This window comes from Rissa tridactyla, chromosome 2 (genome assembly GCF_028500815.1).
Source record: "Rissa tridactyla isolate bRisTri1 chromosome 2, bRisTri1.patW.cur.20221130, whole genome shotgun sequence".
Classification (NCBI taxonomy): domain Eukaryota; kingdom Metazoa; phylum Chordata; class Aves; order Charadriiformes; family Laridae; genus Rissa; species Rissa tridactyla.
The window spans coordinates 36,360,248-36,376,189 of NC_071467.1; the positions used below are offsets into that span (position 1 = coordinate 36,360,248).

The window sequence follows — 15,942 nt, forward strand, 5'->3', positions numbered from 1 at the left end:
TTTCCCACAGTTCCTAGTTAAATATGCAAGTTTTTGCCATGCAATCCAGGACGTCCAGGGATTCTTGCAGAAGAACCTGAGATTTTCCACACTCAGTGTTTCTTCTTTCTCTTTCCTTTGTGGATCTGAAAAAATTCTTGTACCTCAGTTGTGACAAAACATTTTTATTGCACAGAGGTTGATAGTCCCTGTCTCCATAAATCAGACATACAAATTAATGTTATTTTCTTGTGAACATAAGGCTGTACTTTTGGTAGTGACATAATCAGAAAATTATTAAACAAAACAATCTAACAATCTCAGTATGGCATTTCAAATTTTTAATGTGTGCCTTACTTCAGATTTCATTGGAAATTTTGTTTCAGTTCAAAAGTAAGAATTTTCAAAGTTGGGGTTTTTTTCCACTTGTAGAATTCTAACTTTTGCTTTACATAAGAAAGTGTTTTTCATCAGAATAGCAATAGAATATTAGGTTCCTTCTGGGATGAGCTTTCAGTCCATGCATGAGTAGATTATCCCAGGTATGAACAGCGAGTTCCTGATTTCTGTCTGAGCTGTAGCATGTAAGAGAAGCAATAGTAATTAAAATGATAAAAAATAATAAAAGTAGACTCGTGGGCAAAAATTCACTCTCCCTTCCAATGCTGAAATTCATTGAAGTAGGTTCAGAGTGAACAAAAGGAAGTATTTCTTTATGTTGCGTATAGGTAAGCCGTGCAGCTCCTTGCTGCAGGATGTTGTGGGTGCAAAAACTTTATGCCAGTTCAAGTATCACTTAGACAAACTCAAAGATTGGATTTAGGCAGACACCACCGTCAATTCAAGAAATTCTTGACACAAAAAAACCACTGGAGACAGTGGATGAATTAGCACTGTGTGCATGTCTGACCTTTATACGCTCTCTCACCTAATCACCTGCAGTTGGCCAGTGTTGAAATTTATCCTGAACAGATGGAGTTTTTTTCTCCAATCAACGCTCTGCCCCGATGTTCTAAAATAATTAGAGGGACATTCATAATATGTATTTCTAAGAATGAATGTAGAAAATGACTACTTTTTCTAAAGCTTTAATAATTTTCTCTTGCAATATTTCAACTCCATCATCACAGCTGGTAACAAAAAATTCTTTGTATGTGCAAACTTTTGTTTAGCAGTTCAGTCAACAAAGTTGAATTTATCCTTCTATTTTGTATTATGCTGTATTTATAATTTATTGAACAGTGTTTCTCACAAGAGAGACTAGCATTGTTCTTGAGATTTGATCTCTCTCAGTTTTCTTGGTTTCTGCAATAAGTATGTTTGAAATATTACTGGAAGGTTGTTTTTTTTTCATATTACTCACATACTTCACAATGCAGATTAAATGCAGGCCACAGTGCAGCCCACAAGGGCTGTGCTCGCCAACAAAAATTGTTCTCAGCCATGGGTCACCGTTTTGCTCTTAAAGACTAAACTTCTTTTTCCTTGAACGCTGTATCACATTTAGGATTGCAAAAGGGAAAGCTACCTTTACTGTTTCTCCTTATCATATTTCATAACAGTAAATTAGAAGCAGGAAAGGGAAACGGAGCAAACAGACTACATAGGCAACTTTTTACTTATACCTGTACGGAAACAAATACTGCTGTATTCACAGTACAGTACTGGTGTTCTATTGTTTGCTCTTTTTCGTAAATATACATGAAGAATAAATCTAGGGTGTATTTTTATGTAGGAAGGAAACTCAATGAAAATTCTGTAAAAACAGAAATGAGATTGGATGCAATAATGAATGTCAAAGTACAACACTGGATTTGCTTTTCTGATAATGGTTGTTCTCCTGTTTTGACGTTAGCAATGTACAACTTTTAACTCTTCTGCATTGTGTCCAACAATATGGAGTCTGACTCACTGTCACAAGATATGTTGAAGCTAAGAACTCGATGCACTTTTCAGTAGACTTTTTTTAATACATAAATAGGATGGTCATCATTGGTTTTAGTAGCAGTAAATATAATAATAATTTCAAATTGTTTGAAAGCATAAATAATGAGCAAGGAAGAAATGCCTACACTGGAGAGAGGTACTACCTGCCTATTATGGGATTGCATCACCTTTTTTACTTCAACATTGACAATTTGAGAAAAAAAACTGGACCATTGCAGTGCTTGTTAGTATAGTTGTTGGCATACATAGTTAACAATATATATGTTATATATAAGATATACAGTTAATATGATATTTTGTCATTATTTTGAATATGCAATTCCAAATCAAAAAGTCACCCAAGTCTTGAAATAAACAGGCATTTTTGTCAATATTTTTAACAGACTCTTGAGGGTTTTTGCCAAGTTTATAATGGTATGTTTGTCATCCTCAAAAGACAAACATTAGATTTGATTTTCAGGTCAAGATTTTGACATTTTGTCAAAGCATCACTAAGGACATCCTTCTATGATCATGTCAGCAGGCATTATTGTATTTGTTGCAATACTTATTTAATACTTTTACTTACTTACTACTAATGTCATAGTCATATTTTTTATAGAGAAGTAAAAAAAAAAAACCCAAAACCCTCAAATATCTATGTGATCCTGCTGCATTGTTTAATCCTCGTCCAGTTTTAGGTAAGCAGTACAGGAAGAAGTTTGTAGAGTACTCATGAAATTTTGTGTTTAGCTTTATTTATGCAAAAGTAAGCTTTATTTATGCAAAAGTAAGAAAATCATAGCATAAGACCGACATATTCAAACTACCTGTATCTTATATTTTTATTTTGGTATACAGGAGTTGAAATAACACTGGCCTGAGGATTTAAGGCCTTTATTCAAAATTAAGTGAAAGGTTTGAGGGGAAACCAATTATCTGGGCACAATCTAAATGGAAAATGTTTGTACATACCTACTTGCAGAGACATTTGCTTATACTAGCTTTCCTAGACCCATCTTGTCCATGTGATTTACATTGTGACATGAGATATGAATACTTTGATAATGTGCGTTTACTCTTTTTTGCATACCCTTTCAACGTAGTAGGGAAAAAGTCTGATGAAATTTGCAATGTCTTTGTCAACGGCAAGAGCTGTACCCACACACTTGCCAGTCGGATTTACCTAGACTTGATTTTGGGATTTCTGGAATAGCTAGTTTTCCCCAGATTTGTCATTTGATACTACTGCTGTATAGTACATTGAAATCAATAGCAAGAAAATACAGCACTTACTTAGGGGGGATTTCCATAACAAGCAGAAAGGAATTACAGAATTTGGTGTTGCAAATGGTATCTCTGTGGCTTTATTGTCTGTTCGTAAGTAATGAAAGTATTCTTATTCGTGAGATGGTGGAAAGTTGTCCTGTGTGACAAAACCATCACAACTGCCCACGATGATATATAACAGGGAGGTATATGCTTATGAAATATTCTGTCAAGTTGCAATAATATGGTGCTTTGAAGCCTAGGGGAAGGTCTGCTGCAATATGTATGGTTCATGTATTTTAGGTAAACCAGAATGGTAAACACATTTTGTTCCTCACAGTTATGTGTAGTTGTTGTCTGGCTTGGTGTCACCATCCACTACAAGGGTTACTGCCAGGGGTCAGGAGCAGGAGGTACCAGTCACATCTGGAAGAGGAGGCATACATTTATAGAATCTGGGTTAAAATGTTTTTCTGACTGACTAAAGAGGTCAAGATTGGGTCTGTTACACTTGGTCAAGGTTTGGAAGAGATGAACTCTGAGTGTGTGAAGCAGAAACAAGCTGTAACATTTAGTGTCTGCCTGGGGCAGAGTGCAGAGAGGCGCCGTTGCGGGGAGATCTAAAATTATGTGTCTGTTAATGGATGCAGAAGAATAACGGTTGCTACATTAATATAATTTTGTGAAGGCATATACAACACACAGAAATGGCTGTAGTGGTCCAGACCGATGGATCAACCGGCCCCGTACCCCACCTGCTGCAGCTGCCATCAGCAGATGCCCCAGGAGCAGCGGGGACAGGCTGAGCTTGTGTAAGACTTGCCCTGAGCCCTTTTCCACCTTCCAGATATTTTCATCTCAGGGGATTTCCAAAGCGCTGTTGTTTTTATGATTAGGGTGTGCCTACATTAGCATTTTAATTTGGGGCGGGAGTCTGGTTTGATGCAGAGCTTTGGCTCAGCAGAGTGGTCCTAGAGCACTCAGCTCAAGTCCTTCCAGACAAAACTAACCTGGAAGGTGTCCTCCAGGACAGCTCCTAAGTCCTCCAGCCCTTACTGAGGATGCTCAGGAGACTAGATCGGGCTGGACCTACACTGAAATGACCTCCCAGAAGCAGGCAGTGAAGCCTAGGGTCTTTGCCACCACATGTTTGGTCCCACAGACCCAACCTGCTAATGCAGCGTGGCTGTAGCACCCCTGAGTGCTTCTGTTCCAGGGATGCCTTCAGGCTCCTCGAAACCTTGTAATCTTTTGGGGGCCTAGCATTTTTTGGCAAAATGTCCCACAGATGGCTTTTATCTGAACTCCTCCTTCTTGTATTTAGCCTGGCTGCTGCCAGCTTCCTTCGGTGATCTTGCTTTAGTATTGGGACAGGCAGTGGAGAGCTGATCCTCACCCCCTTTTCTGCTCATGATTTCATGGAGGGCTGGGTTTTCTCCTGCACTTCCTGTGTTGGTGATGCTCAAGAACAGGACAAAATTAAATTCAGTGATTTAGAAACGTAATGTCTAATATTAAAACATATCTGGTACTGTGAAGTCAGCTGAGGTTGAACAAATTAACCTCCTCCTATCAATGAATGTAGAATAATGGGTATAACGATAATGTGTTATATAGCTTGACTTCAGTGAGGCTTTTGCTGCCCTGACAGTTAAATCTTTTCATTTAACAATCTTATGAGCAAACTAGGCTTAAAGCAGTCTATCAGAAACTGCAGCAGAATTATATAAAGTTGTTTAGGAAACCATGTCCAGAGATAAGTCAGTGAGAGCTCGCTGCTAAAATAGAAGGATGGCTACAGCAGCATTCCTCAGTGTCTGCCTTGGGCCTAGCACCAGACCACATTTTCATTAATCATTTAGATGACGGAACAGAATGTGTTTGCCTATTAAATATGTAGATGACACCATGCTGAGAGGGGCTGCGAGTTCTTTGGAGACAGGATGAGAACTCAAAAAATGGAGATGTGATCTGAATAGGAGCAGGTGTGAGGTATACATTTAGGCAGGAATGATGAACTGCACAAATGTGGGATGGGGAATGTTGGCAGCTCCTTCCAGGCTCTACCTTTCCCTGTGGACCGCTCTCAGTACTCCAGATATTGGTGGCACACCGAGTACCCTCAGCCGCTGTTGTTTTTCTTGCTCCAGAATTTGTCAGGGCTTGGGCTTGTCAAGGCTCAGGGCTCAGCTGGATACTGGATTCTTTAACTGGGTTTCCTTATGAGGACCTGAGAGCGACCATTGGACAGTGAGCTGGTAACTCGGCCCTGCACATGGAGGCTGCCCTGTCGAACAGCCTTAATCCAAAGTGTATATGCTATCGTTTGCCTTTACATACATGGAATAAGTTTCTTGCATGCGATGTCACGTTTGCCCCCATTGGTTACTGCCATCTGTCACACTGTTCATAACAGACTGGTCTCCTAAGTAGGCTCAGAAACTCCAGGTATTAGCACTGTTGTGTATTCAGTTCATGCGCAATATTTGTCCAGGTCTTTGAGAAACGACCAGTTAGGTGTCACTTCCTCCTCGGAAGATGATCTAGGGATCCTGAAACTAAAACATTTATTGAAAATATTGCAGAAAATGCAAATTTTCTCCTGACAAGTGGTGTCCAGGGGAGGGTAGACTGTGGGACGTGGGAAGGAAAGCTTTGCTCGACTTTATTTTGAATTACTGTATCCAGTTTGGAGATACTATGTAGACTGATAATCAGAACCTAGAACGGAGGATTGTCAGGGAAGGGTTGGCCTAACAACAAAGGGGATCTAAGAACAGTCTTCAAACGCATGCAAATATAATGAAGGGAATAATTTTTTCCTCTGCTTTCATAGATTGAACTTACATTGCTGTAATGAATGCTGAAGTTGTATGTTCTGTTTCCAATGGCATGGCTGTTAAAGCAGCAGAGTAGATTTCCTGGAGAGATCCATAAGAGCAAGGCAGACAGATCTCTTGGGAATGATGCAGGTACAGTGGTTCCAAGAAGGGTGGGCTAAGTTGTGTCTAGCCGACCTTGGGATCCTGAGGTAGGGTTGAGAGTCTTTCTGTCCGGGGAAGGTCTGGCCCATCCAGACAGATGACTTGCATCTGTGAAGGGGAGATGGAAATGAGCCTCCACCCAGACTTGCAGCCCTGCCTTTGAAATTTTGCATGCAGTTTACTTAAATCAAGGTCTTTGCAAAAATGGAAAGCTGGATGGCTCTTACAAACAGACTGTCTTCCCTGCCCTCACCATGCTCTGCTACTTGGTTTTATTTGTCATGAAGTTTTCTTTGTACTTTTCCTATGCTATCTGTTCCCTATTTTATTTAGTGTTACTATTAGTACCCCAAGTTTAATACTTAAAATTTTGAGGCAGATGACATCCGTGAGAAGAATTTAAAAACTGGGATCTAAAGCCAAACTCCTAAAAATATTTTCAGAGTCCAAGACCAACCTTAATTTAAATCAGTCAATAGGAAATGCAATTTTTCATTACATCTGAATGATAGAGCACATATTTAGAACATCATTGGCCAATACACCTGTTGAAGAAATTCTGGTCCATTTATTTTACCGGGTTATAATTTATTTCAAGGCCTTTGTTCATTGTTTTCTTTCTTTTATTTTTCTTTTCTATTTTAATAATAAAAATAATCTATAGCAGATGAACTCATTTAAGTTTAAAAGGTTGGGAAAATTTGTACTATCTGAGTTATGATTTCTTATTTATGTTTAAGTACAGGAGATGAAAGAGCAGTCAGCATTCAAAGTTTAAATAGTTTAACTAAATATTCTGAAGTGTACATTGTCATAGGAAAATATATATATTATTGAAATGTAGATGATCTTCAACATTTAAACCTCTGTCTTTAGGTATGTAGACTGACATGGCTGGATGATTTTTGTTGTTTGGCGTATACACAGAATCGCTCTTTTAGGTGCAGTTCGAGTCTCTTTTGAAGATTCTTTGTTTTACCTTGAGTTACCTCTTAACTTGTTATTCTGCTTTGTTTAATGTAGCCTAAGATACTTAGGTAAAAGTATAATGTGAAATACATAACATATACTAATTTCCATTAAGTGTAGATTTGAAGGCTGTACATGAGAATTTCAAGACCTTTTCCTTTCATTCCGCACAAGCAACTGTTATTATTTTGAGTAATTGTGAATCTGTGGTGTTACACAGATGTCCAGTCTCCTCCTTAATGTAACCTTTGACCTCAACAGGATGTTTTTTTAGGAGAAGAAAATCACTTGTGTGAGAAGGATACCTGTCTGTTCAAATGGGAATGCCATGATCTAGGCTGATTAAAAAGAAAATGAATATTGATACAAATATCCACATCTGCTGAACTCTAAAGAGTAGCTAATGTTAACTGAGAAGTGAAATTGATAAATATATAGAATGCTGAAAATTCCAGCTGCCTTCACAAAAATAGGGTTTTTTAGGAAAAATGATAACTGTCAAAATAAAAGTCTTTTCTCCGTGAACTTAGACTGTGAAGTCTTGAAAAGAGATTTAAAAATGTGTTGTTGTGTTTCTGATGAGTATGGTACTTCTAGTTAAATGAGTTAGGAACAATAACGTATGCTGCGTGTCTGCTTCCTTAATGTTCAAGCACTTCACTGTTACTGAGTCTATGCATGTGAAGAATAGCAAAACATCTTCATCTAGCGTGTTTTCAGGAAAACTTTGTTGCTCTTACATACATCGATCATCATTCTTTTTTCCCTGTTCAACAACAGTAAATATTTTGTTAAATAAATGTCGCTGAAGCATAATAATTAGCATACAGTGCTGTTTATAAAGAATTGTATGCTGTCTTGAAGTTACTTGTTGGAAAAGTTCAATGTTGAGTAGGCCTTTGAAGAATACTATAAATTTCATCTTCATAGATGATGCATACTTAACACTTATTTATTGAACTTGCTCTGGGAAAATAAAGACTCTATTTTATGCCATGTTTAGAAAGAATGATATTCATCTGGCTCAAACACAGCAATCCAAAAGTAAAGTGTCTGCAACCAAGCAATTTGGAAAAGTTTTCAATTTCACTATGTTATTTTTTTCATACCTGGGTGTATTTTTCTTACCAGTCACCATAATGGTTATCTTAAAGCATGTTTGAAAACTTAGAATTGAATTAATGTTCTCTAAAGAAAAGTTGGTATCCCTTAAAATTGATCATTTAGAGTTTGATCTTGTCTATGAAGTTATATGATCTTTTCTACGATTTGAAGGAATGAAGGTTTTTTTACTTATTCCTTTTTTATTCATTTACTGAAATAATTTCTCTCTGTGTTTTTTAATATAACTTGAACTTGATTGAATTAATTTATGAATTAGTATTGCCACTTATCACTGTAGATTTAATTATTTTAGTTATGACTCTTTAGTGAACATCCTGGTTTTGTTGTCACATGTAACAAGCAATTAAATTGAACACTTTGAAGTTTAAGCTGAAAGGTAAAAATCTCATTTCTTTACTACAGCAGAATACAGTACGATCCACAGTCCATCAACACCCATTAAAGATTCAGATTCAGATAGATTACGTCGTAGTTCAGATGGGAAGTCACGTGGACGTGGCAGAAGAAACAATAATCCTTCACCACCACCTGACTCTGATCTAGAGGTACATTATACTAGGTGTCCTTGACCTGTTACAGACTTTATTTTTATCATTACTTTGCACAGAGAAGTATAATTTACACATCAAAAGTAAAGTGGCATTGGAGCTCCCTGTCTTTTTTTTTTTGACAGTATTTTCATAGAAGGTAGAATTTTTCTTCTAAAGAATCTTTTCATGAAGAGCACCTAGTTTCTCTGAAAAATACTGGGGGCTTCTTTCTCCTTTTGATTAAAAAAAAAACAAACTAAAAAAAAAACCCAACAAACTTTTCCCAAAGAAAGGGTTGCTTTTGGACGAGAGATGCTTCTAGCACAATAGTGGGTTTTGTTCTCTCGTGCTACATTCACATTCCTCCCAGTGGCCCGTGCTTTATGTTGAGAACACATCTCCAATGACACACCACAGCTAAGAGTGTCCACACTGCATTACTTTTCCTTTCCAAAAGCTTAGCCCATTTGTCATCATGGGAAATACAATCTCACCAGGATTTAAAATACTTGTATTTGAACACTTTATTTTTCATTAAAATATCGTTTTGCGTGTGGCCAGAGGACAAATTTAAAACACATATTTTCCATTGGCTGTAAGTGAAAGAATTATTTACTGATGCCATAAATTCTTACACATGCTGCATTGAAGTTCATAATTTTCATTCTTCAGGTGCCTAAAATCCGTTAAAAATGAACATAGATTAAGGGGATTTAAGTGTTTAGCAGCCATTTGCTTCATTTTGTTTTTAGAGGTAATTTTCAAGAGCAGTTATATGAACTTTGTTTTGTAAGACTTGCAGAAATACAGAATTCAAACCCCAAAGACTTAATTTTCAGAGGCTTCTCTTCATTTATTTCAGTTTCTACCTCACATCTGGCTTTAAAATAATACATTGTACAATGTCATTTTCTGTGTGTATTTGACAATAACTATAATCCTATTCTAATGGAATAATTTGATATAATAGCAATTGTAGTAAAAAGCTAACAGATCGTATTACCCTATTCTGGAAAAAACTTGTTAGTTCTGAAAATAAATGGCAAGGAAACTATGGTTTTAATATATAACCATTTCAATACAATTTTCTCATTTGTGCGCGTACCGATTCAAATTTTAACTTTCCATTTCAAGTATCAGCTTCACAGAGGAACACATTGATTTGATTCTCTTTTTACAGAGAGTATTCATTTGGGATTTGGATGAGACAATCATCATTTTCCATTCCTTGCTTACAGGGTCCTATGCTAACAGATATGGAAGGGTAAGTGTCAAGAAACTGATGGAAATTTTCAGTAATATTTGCTGGTTTATGGTTGTTATACAAGGAAGACCAGAACATTAGTTGTTTTTCTAGAGGCAAACCGGTACTGATGTTTCAAGACATAAAAAATCAAGGAGTAAAGCTGTTTCACATGTTCATTCTTTGTACTGACTTGTTGGGAGTAATACTTCGACCACTTGAGGTTTGGTTTGTAGGTATAGAGTGTCTGGAACCTGTTGGTATCATCAAAATCTGCAAAGGTTTAGCTCCCCTCAGAGAGTGAAGAACTTCCAGGAGTGATTGCTAAAATAACATTTTAGTTCTGAGCGACTGGCAGTGGACTGGGCTCAGTATTGAGAAGGCTACTTTTGGAAGAATACTTTTGGACACAGACAGATTAGTCTAAAATTTTTTCCCTTTTTTCATCTACATATTGACTGATGTTTTTGAAAGTCTGCTTATGAGTCAAATCTCTCTATTACGCACAGTCTATAAATCATAACTGGACTGATGAATATATCTACAGACTGCGGGTTTCCTCCGTAATTCTCAGAAGAGGAACGTGGTCTTAGGTGAATAAGAACAGTTTATGAATGGAATGCCCTTGTGAGATCAAACTCTGTTTTTCCAGGATTGTATTCGAAAGCTAACGTCTCAGCTTGTGCTAAAATCTGTTATGCCGTTTCATGTTCACCTCATGTGAGGTATAACTAGAATGTGATCTTTTTGGTAACCTTAAAAAATTCTACATATAAAGAAGAACCAGATAGTTTTGTCTGGCTTCATGTAATCACTCTGTCTTCTTGTAAAGCTTATATTTGTCACTAAAAGGTTTTACCCTACACCCAGATGACTGAAGGACCATGCCTGATGCCAGGATTCAGTCCATGCCTGAGTCAGATTCTGAATTCCTCCTAATAAATTTTTGCATTATAAAAATCTAAAGCAGTACTGCTTTGCAAGCTTTCTTGCTTATTCAGGTGCCGTGTATTTTCAGAAGTGTTTGCTGTAATAGCAGCTTACCTGTTTGAGGAATATAATTATTTTTTTCATTATGTGTCAGAAAAGCAAGTTAATTCAGCAGCCTTGGTTTCCTGGGTGTTATTAGATTATATTTAGGTAGTAAAAAGACACTAGTACTTTAAATGTTTCAACAATTATCATATGGATATGTATAGACAACAGCTTTATAGAGTATTAAACATTTACCAAAAGTTTCTCAGGCCAAACCCAGCTTTTCCATGGCACCCCAAAATCACCAAATCTATGGCAGTTCAGTTCAGAATGAGGAGAACAAATCCCGGTGCTCATAAAAAAAACTCAGTGCCAACAGAATGTCACCAGTTGCTTTTAGGCAGCAGAGTAGTGCTGGAAAAGCCTAATTAGTCGCTGCCGTAGCAGTACTTGCGCGAGCATATTTTTTCCATTTGTTACTAGTTCCCTGTAGTGGTTTCATTAATTGGGGCCTGAACATAAACACCTTTCTTGCTGGATGCTTGAGGCTGAGGAAAGTGGCTAGTGTTCAGCTGCAAAGAGATATAAATACGTCTGCTGCAAGGAGGTGGGTGACTCCTGGCTGCGGCTCCATCCCTGTTGGCACTGTTTACTTGAGACGTACCTTTCGCCCGGCTGGCTCTGCTTGCATGGCATGTGGCAGAATACTTCTGCGTTGCTAAACGGCAACCGACTCTTGACGTTAAGCGGGATGATGGCGTTAGTGTTTATGCTGTCAACAGATATTAGATCTTTTTGGTGAGGGGTAGCAATGTGTGTGTCCTTGGCTCTCAGATGCAGTCATGAAAGTCTGTCACATGTTTGTTTTCTTGAAGTTTCATTCATATCACAATTTCTCCTGGCTTATTCACAGCTTCAGACAACAGCTGGCAATTTCCATAGACATTAGAGGAACATAGTGTCAACTGTTCAATACAAACATGCTAAAACATGTACCTGTCATATGAGAATTGTAGGGTTTATTTACAGCAATGGGAGGTGCACATTTTTTAAAAGTGTTTCCTAATGATTTCTGGCCTTTAAAATCAGAAATAGAGATCATAAGTCAAGATTAAAAAAAAATAAATTGTTGAGGGGAATTCTTGTTCTTTTCACCTGTACTCTGCTTTTTGAGTGACTTAACATCATGTTGTCATATGTTCCTGCACTGTGGTGAGGGCTAGAAACGCCCTTTTAAAAATTAAATCTAAGCTGCTCACATAATCGTTAAAACAGAAAAGCTAGATCTTCAAACAAACAAAAATATCCTAATTAAATAATAGGGGATTTGGCAACTTGGCATTCAGCTCTCTTCATAATGCCTGAGTGAGTTTCATGGTGAGTGACTATGAATGATGCGCAGCCCTGCTGCTGAAGGGATTGATTTTCTGTTCCTTATTCTCGACCTCGTTCCTCATAACTTCTTGCTTGTACCACCCTGTTCTGTATATTCTTACTTTCTCATCTGTTTTTATGACCTGCTCTCCTTTCGCTGCTATTGTGCTCTCCTTTCTCCCCGCTTTTGTCCTTCAGCTTTGTTGGAACAAAATAATACCTTCGTTTTTCAGTTTGCACAGTCATGGTATAAATGGCTACATTTTTATTTGAGGGTGATTTGAATTTTGTGAATTTCATGGAAATGTATGAAACTAGTACAGGAATATGATTTTTCCTTCCAGAAGAGAAGAAAAAGAAACAAACCAAAACATTTCCATTTGCTTTTGGATATTTTTTTTTTTAATATGTACAGAGAGAGTTCTATTGATCAAAGTTATCAGTTACTTTAATTAATGCTAGGGCTTCTAACACCTCAAAACTTATGTTTTGAGCCAGATGGCAACTTATTAAGTTTTGGAATTTGGAAAAAGTTGGAGCCCTTCTTTAGTATCTTGGAGCAGGTGGAAATACGTCTCAGAATTGGCACTAGAATACTGCAGTCTTTACGTACATTTCCATTCTCCGTGAAAGCATTTATATTCAGAGGCTTTAAAGGAATTTTCCTTTAAATTATAAGCTATTTTAATGTGGTTTAATATATTTTAGAGATGGAGAAAAACAAAGCCTGGTTTCACTTAACCCTTCATTTGTGACCTGTAGGCTTAAGTGGAAAATAAGCCTTGTACTCAAAGTGAACTTTCCTGTTTTTCAGCTTCTTGTTTCTCCACAAAACAAAGAAATCAAGTGGGTAGAATTTAGAAATGACAGACAGACAATGTTTTGGCTCCAATACCAGTATTCAAAACAAGAGGCCTGCTTAAGCAGTTTGACATTGGTATTTCTTTTCTTTAGCTGAACTGTACCTCCCTCAGAGATTTGTACCTGATTTTGACCATACCTGAAAAGACACTCCACCTGAACCTGCAAATCCCAATCAGCAAGAACAGATGGTTAGCTTTCCTCCTCATTGTGTGACGCCTCACAATAATTAGTTAGCAATTAGTGGCTTAAAATTGCAAAAGACGGTTCAGTGTGGGATTATTCTTTTTAAAACCTTATTCTAGCCTTGTCCCTTTTTTAAAGTTTTCAGCCCCCACTGTAATGTCTGACATCAGAGTTTAATCTACTGCAGTGCCTTAAACCAAGGCTCTTGTGCTTTTTACTACAGCAGTTGCAAGATTGCGACTACGCAGATATTTAAAACCCTAATGCAGATAAGGCTTTTGCTTCTGTTAAATATGTGGGTATCCAGAGCTGCAGCTTAACACGGTTTTTATGCTAAGCGGAACTTTCTATAGAAACAGATTGTGTTTAATCAAGGAATTAAGGTTTCTTTGAAAAGCAACCTGTTTTGTTTCTTCTCTTAGCTTTTATGGTATTTAATCTGACATTTTCAGTAGGTGCCAATGATTGTCTTATTTGCTTTTCTCCTAATTAAATTAACCTAATAAATGGCATTATTTTAATATTACTTTAGAGAAATCCCCATTCTGTTTTGTCTGCCATTTGAAAATACCTTGGAGTGAAATAGTTCACAGAAAGATTTACAAAAAGCCATTTTTTCAGACTCAGAAGTGTGATAAAAAGTTTAATAAAAATGTTTCATTTAAGTCCTGCGTGCATTGAAACTTAAAATATATATTCACAGCCATATGGGTTCATAACCAACATCATCGTTCTGTCTGAGGATTTATTCTGTTTTTAAAAATGGTGCTCCTGTTTATGGATGGAAGCTCGGAACGGGGTTAGTTCTACACTGTTACATTAGCAGTTGATAATCAAGATGTAGCCAGTGATCTTCATTTGCATCTTAGATCCTTAGTCCATCCAACTCCTTTTAATAACTGGAGCAGAGGCTTCTGTGGGGTGGCTTCTGTTAGTGCTCAGGCTCCTTGTCTGGTTTAAAAAACAAACAGGCTGATGAGCAATGAAGGATGGTGGGGTGATGACTGGGCACAAAGATAAGCAGGAATGTCAGAGGGAAAAGTAGCCTCAGGCCTAGCTAGAGAGAAAATATCACCTGCTTTCCACCTCACACGCCTACAAAAGTAAAATAAAGATGCAGGTCTACAAATAGAGCAATATTAAAACAGAGAGACAGAATACTTTTGTTCATATTTTAAAGTTTTTCCATTTGAATTAAGAAGCCAAATACTCTTTTTATTGTCAGTGCCAGTTTAAATATAAGGCTTATTTTTAAGGGCAAAGTTCATCAAAATAGCATGATGCAATTTTTCTTTGCCATTTATAAAGGCTATTTTTTTTGATGCTAGAAACCTTTACTCTTAATGTATGTCAGTTCAAGAATAGATGTTTTGTCTGTTCTATGTAGCTTTTTTCCTAAATGCTTTTTCTGGTTAGTTTTACTTGGGTTTTGGCATTTCTAGAAGGCAAATGAGCTGCCAAATCACCATTCTTTTCCAACTCTGCTACTGACACATTTTGCTTTTTAACCAGTAGTTATAGAAAAATGTTTGAAAGTTCAGAGATCATGTTGAAACACCTATTAATTTGATTGAGAGGTGGAAAAAGAAACTAGGGACTGCATCTCTTGTTTTTTAACTGAGTTGTCATCGGGTTTAGAATATTAACTTACTTTAAGTAAAATATGGGATGTCACTTCTGCAGTTCTATTTAAAATATATTTCCTAACAAACTAACATTGTTAATAGAGGATTTCATGAGATAAGGTAACAAGTTCTTTCAAACTCATGCTTCTGTGCGCTTGGATATACTTGGCATTATAAATGAGAAACTCTATATCAAATGTATGTATTAGACTTTCTTGTCCATTTTTCAGATTCAAAATATATAAAACACAAAAAAAATCAAAACAAGACAAACATCTGTAATGCATTTGGTAACCACAATGCTGAACATGCTTTTTGAGTTTATTAGCTCAGTAAGGAATAAGTTGTTATGGTAATTTCTGTAGAGAAGTTAAAGTGTGTTATGTATTAATAACAAACAATAGATTTGTTCACTCTGCATGGGTGGGCCAAACTGAAAGCGTAATTAAAGCATGGTTGTGTGGAGAATCAAGGGGTGGTTTTAAATATAATTGCCATTTACAAATAAAACATTAACGGTGATTTGCTTTAAAGTCACGAGGTATTCACAGGACTGAATTCTATTTACTTGTGACCAGTGAGAGTTTATTTTGAGTGACAATAGCCTTATCGTGCCCCAGGTTGATCGTAAAACTTGTAAACAGTTGTAAAATCTAGAGGAGTTTTAGATGAAATGGATTTGCCCTTTCTGCACGGAGGGAAGGGAGCCCATGCCAGGGATGCACGAGGGTCATCACAGAGGTCTCACTGTAAAATCACGGTAACAGTCGAGTTAAAGTCGTATTTTTGAGTGTTACTGGTAAGTGTTGTAATACAGGATTAGAGAGTTGCTGAAGAACAAGTGGATGTTGCATTTAGTACCTCAAATAATATCTTTTGAAGAGCAGTTTCTCCAG

The 15,942-nt window shown here is 37.0% G+C and overlaps 1 protein-coding gene across 25 annotated transcripts in view; it reads left to right on the forward strand.

Moving 5' to 3' along the window:
• The window catches only part of EYA1 (EYA transcriptional coactivator and phosphatase 1), a 169,855-nt gene that overhangs the window by 115,100 nt on the left and 38,813 nt on the right, over positions 1-15,942 (forward strand). For 17 of the 25 annotated variants that reach the window (XM_054191951.1, XM_054191940.1, XM_054191949.1 and 14 more), the window contains 2 exons: positions 8,655-8,797; positions 9,963-10,046. In XM_054191951.1, the coding sequence (XP_054047926.1) occupies positions 8,655-8,797; positions 9,963-10,046 (227 nt within the window). The remainder of the gene's footprint in view (positions 1-8,654; positions 8,798-9,962; positions 10,047-15,942) is intronic. The other 8 variants (XM_054191941.1, XM_054191944.1, XM_054191950.1 and 5 more) reach the window with 1 other exon arrangement.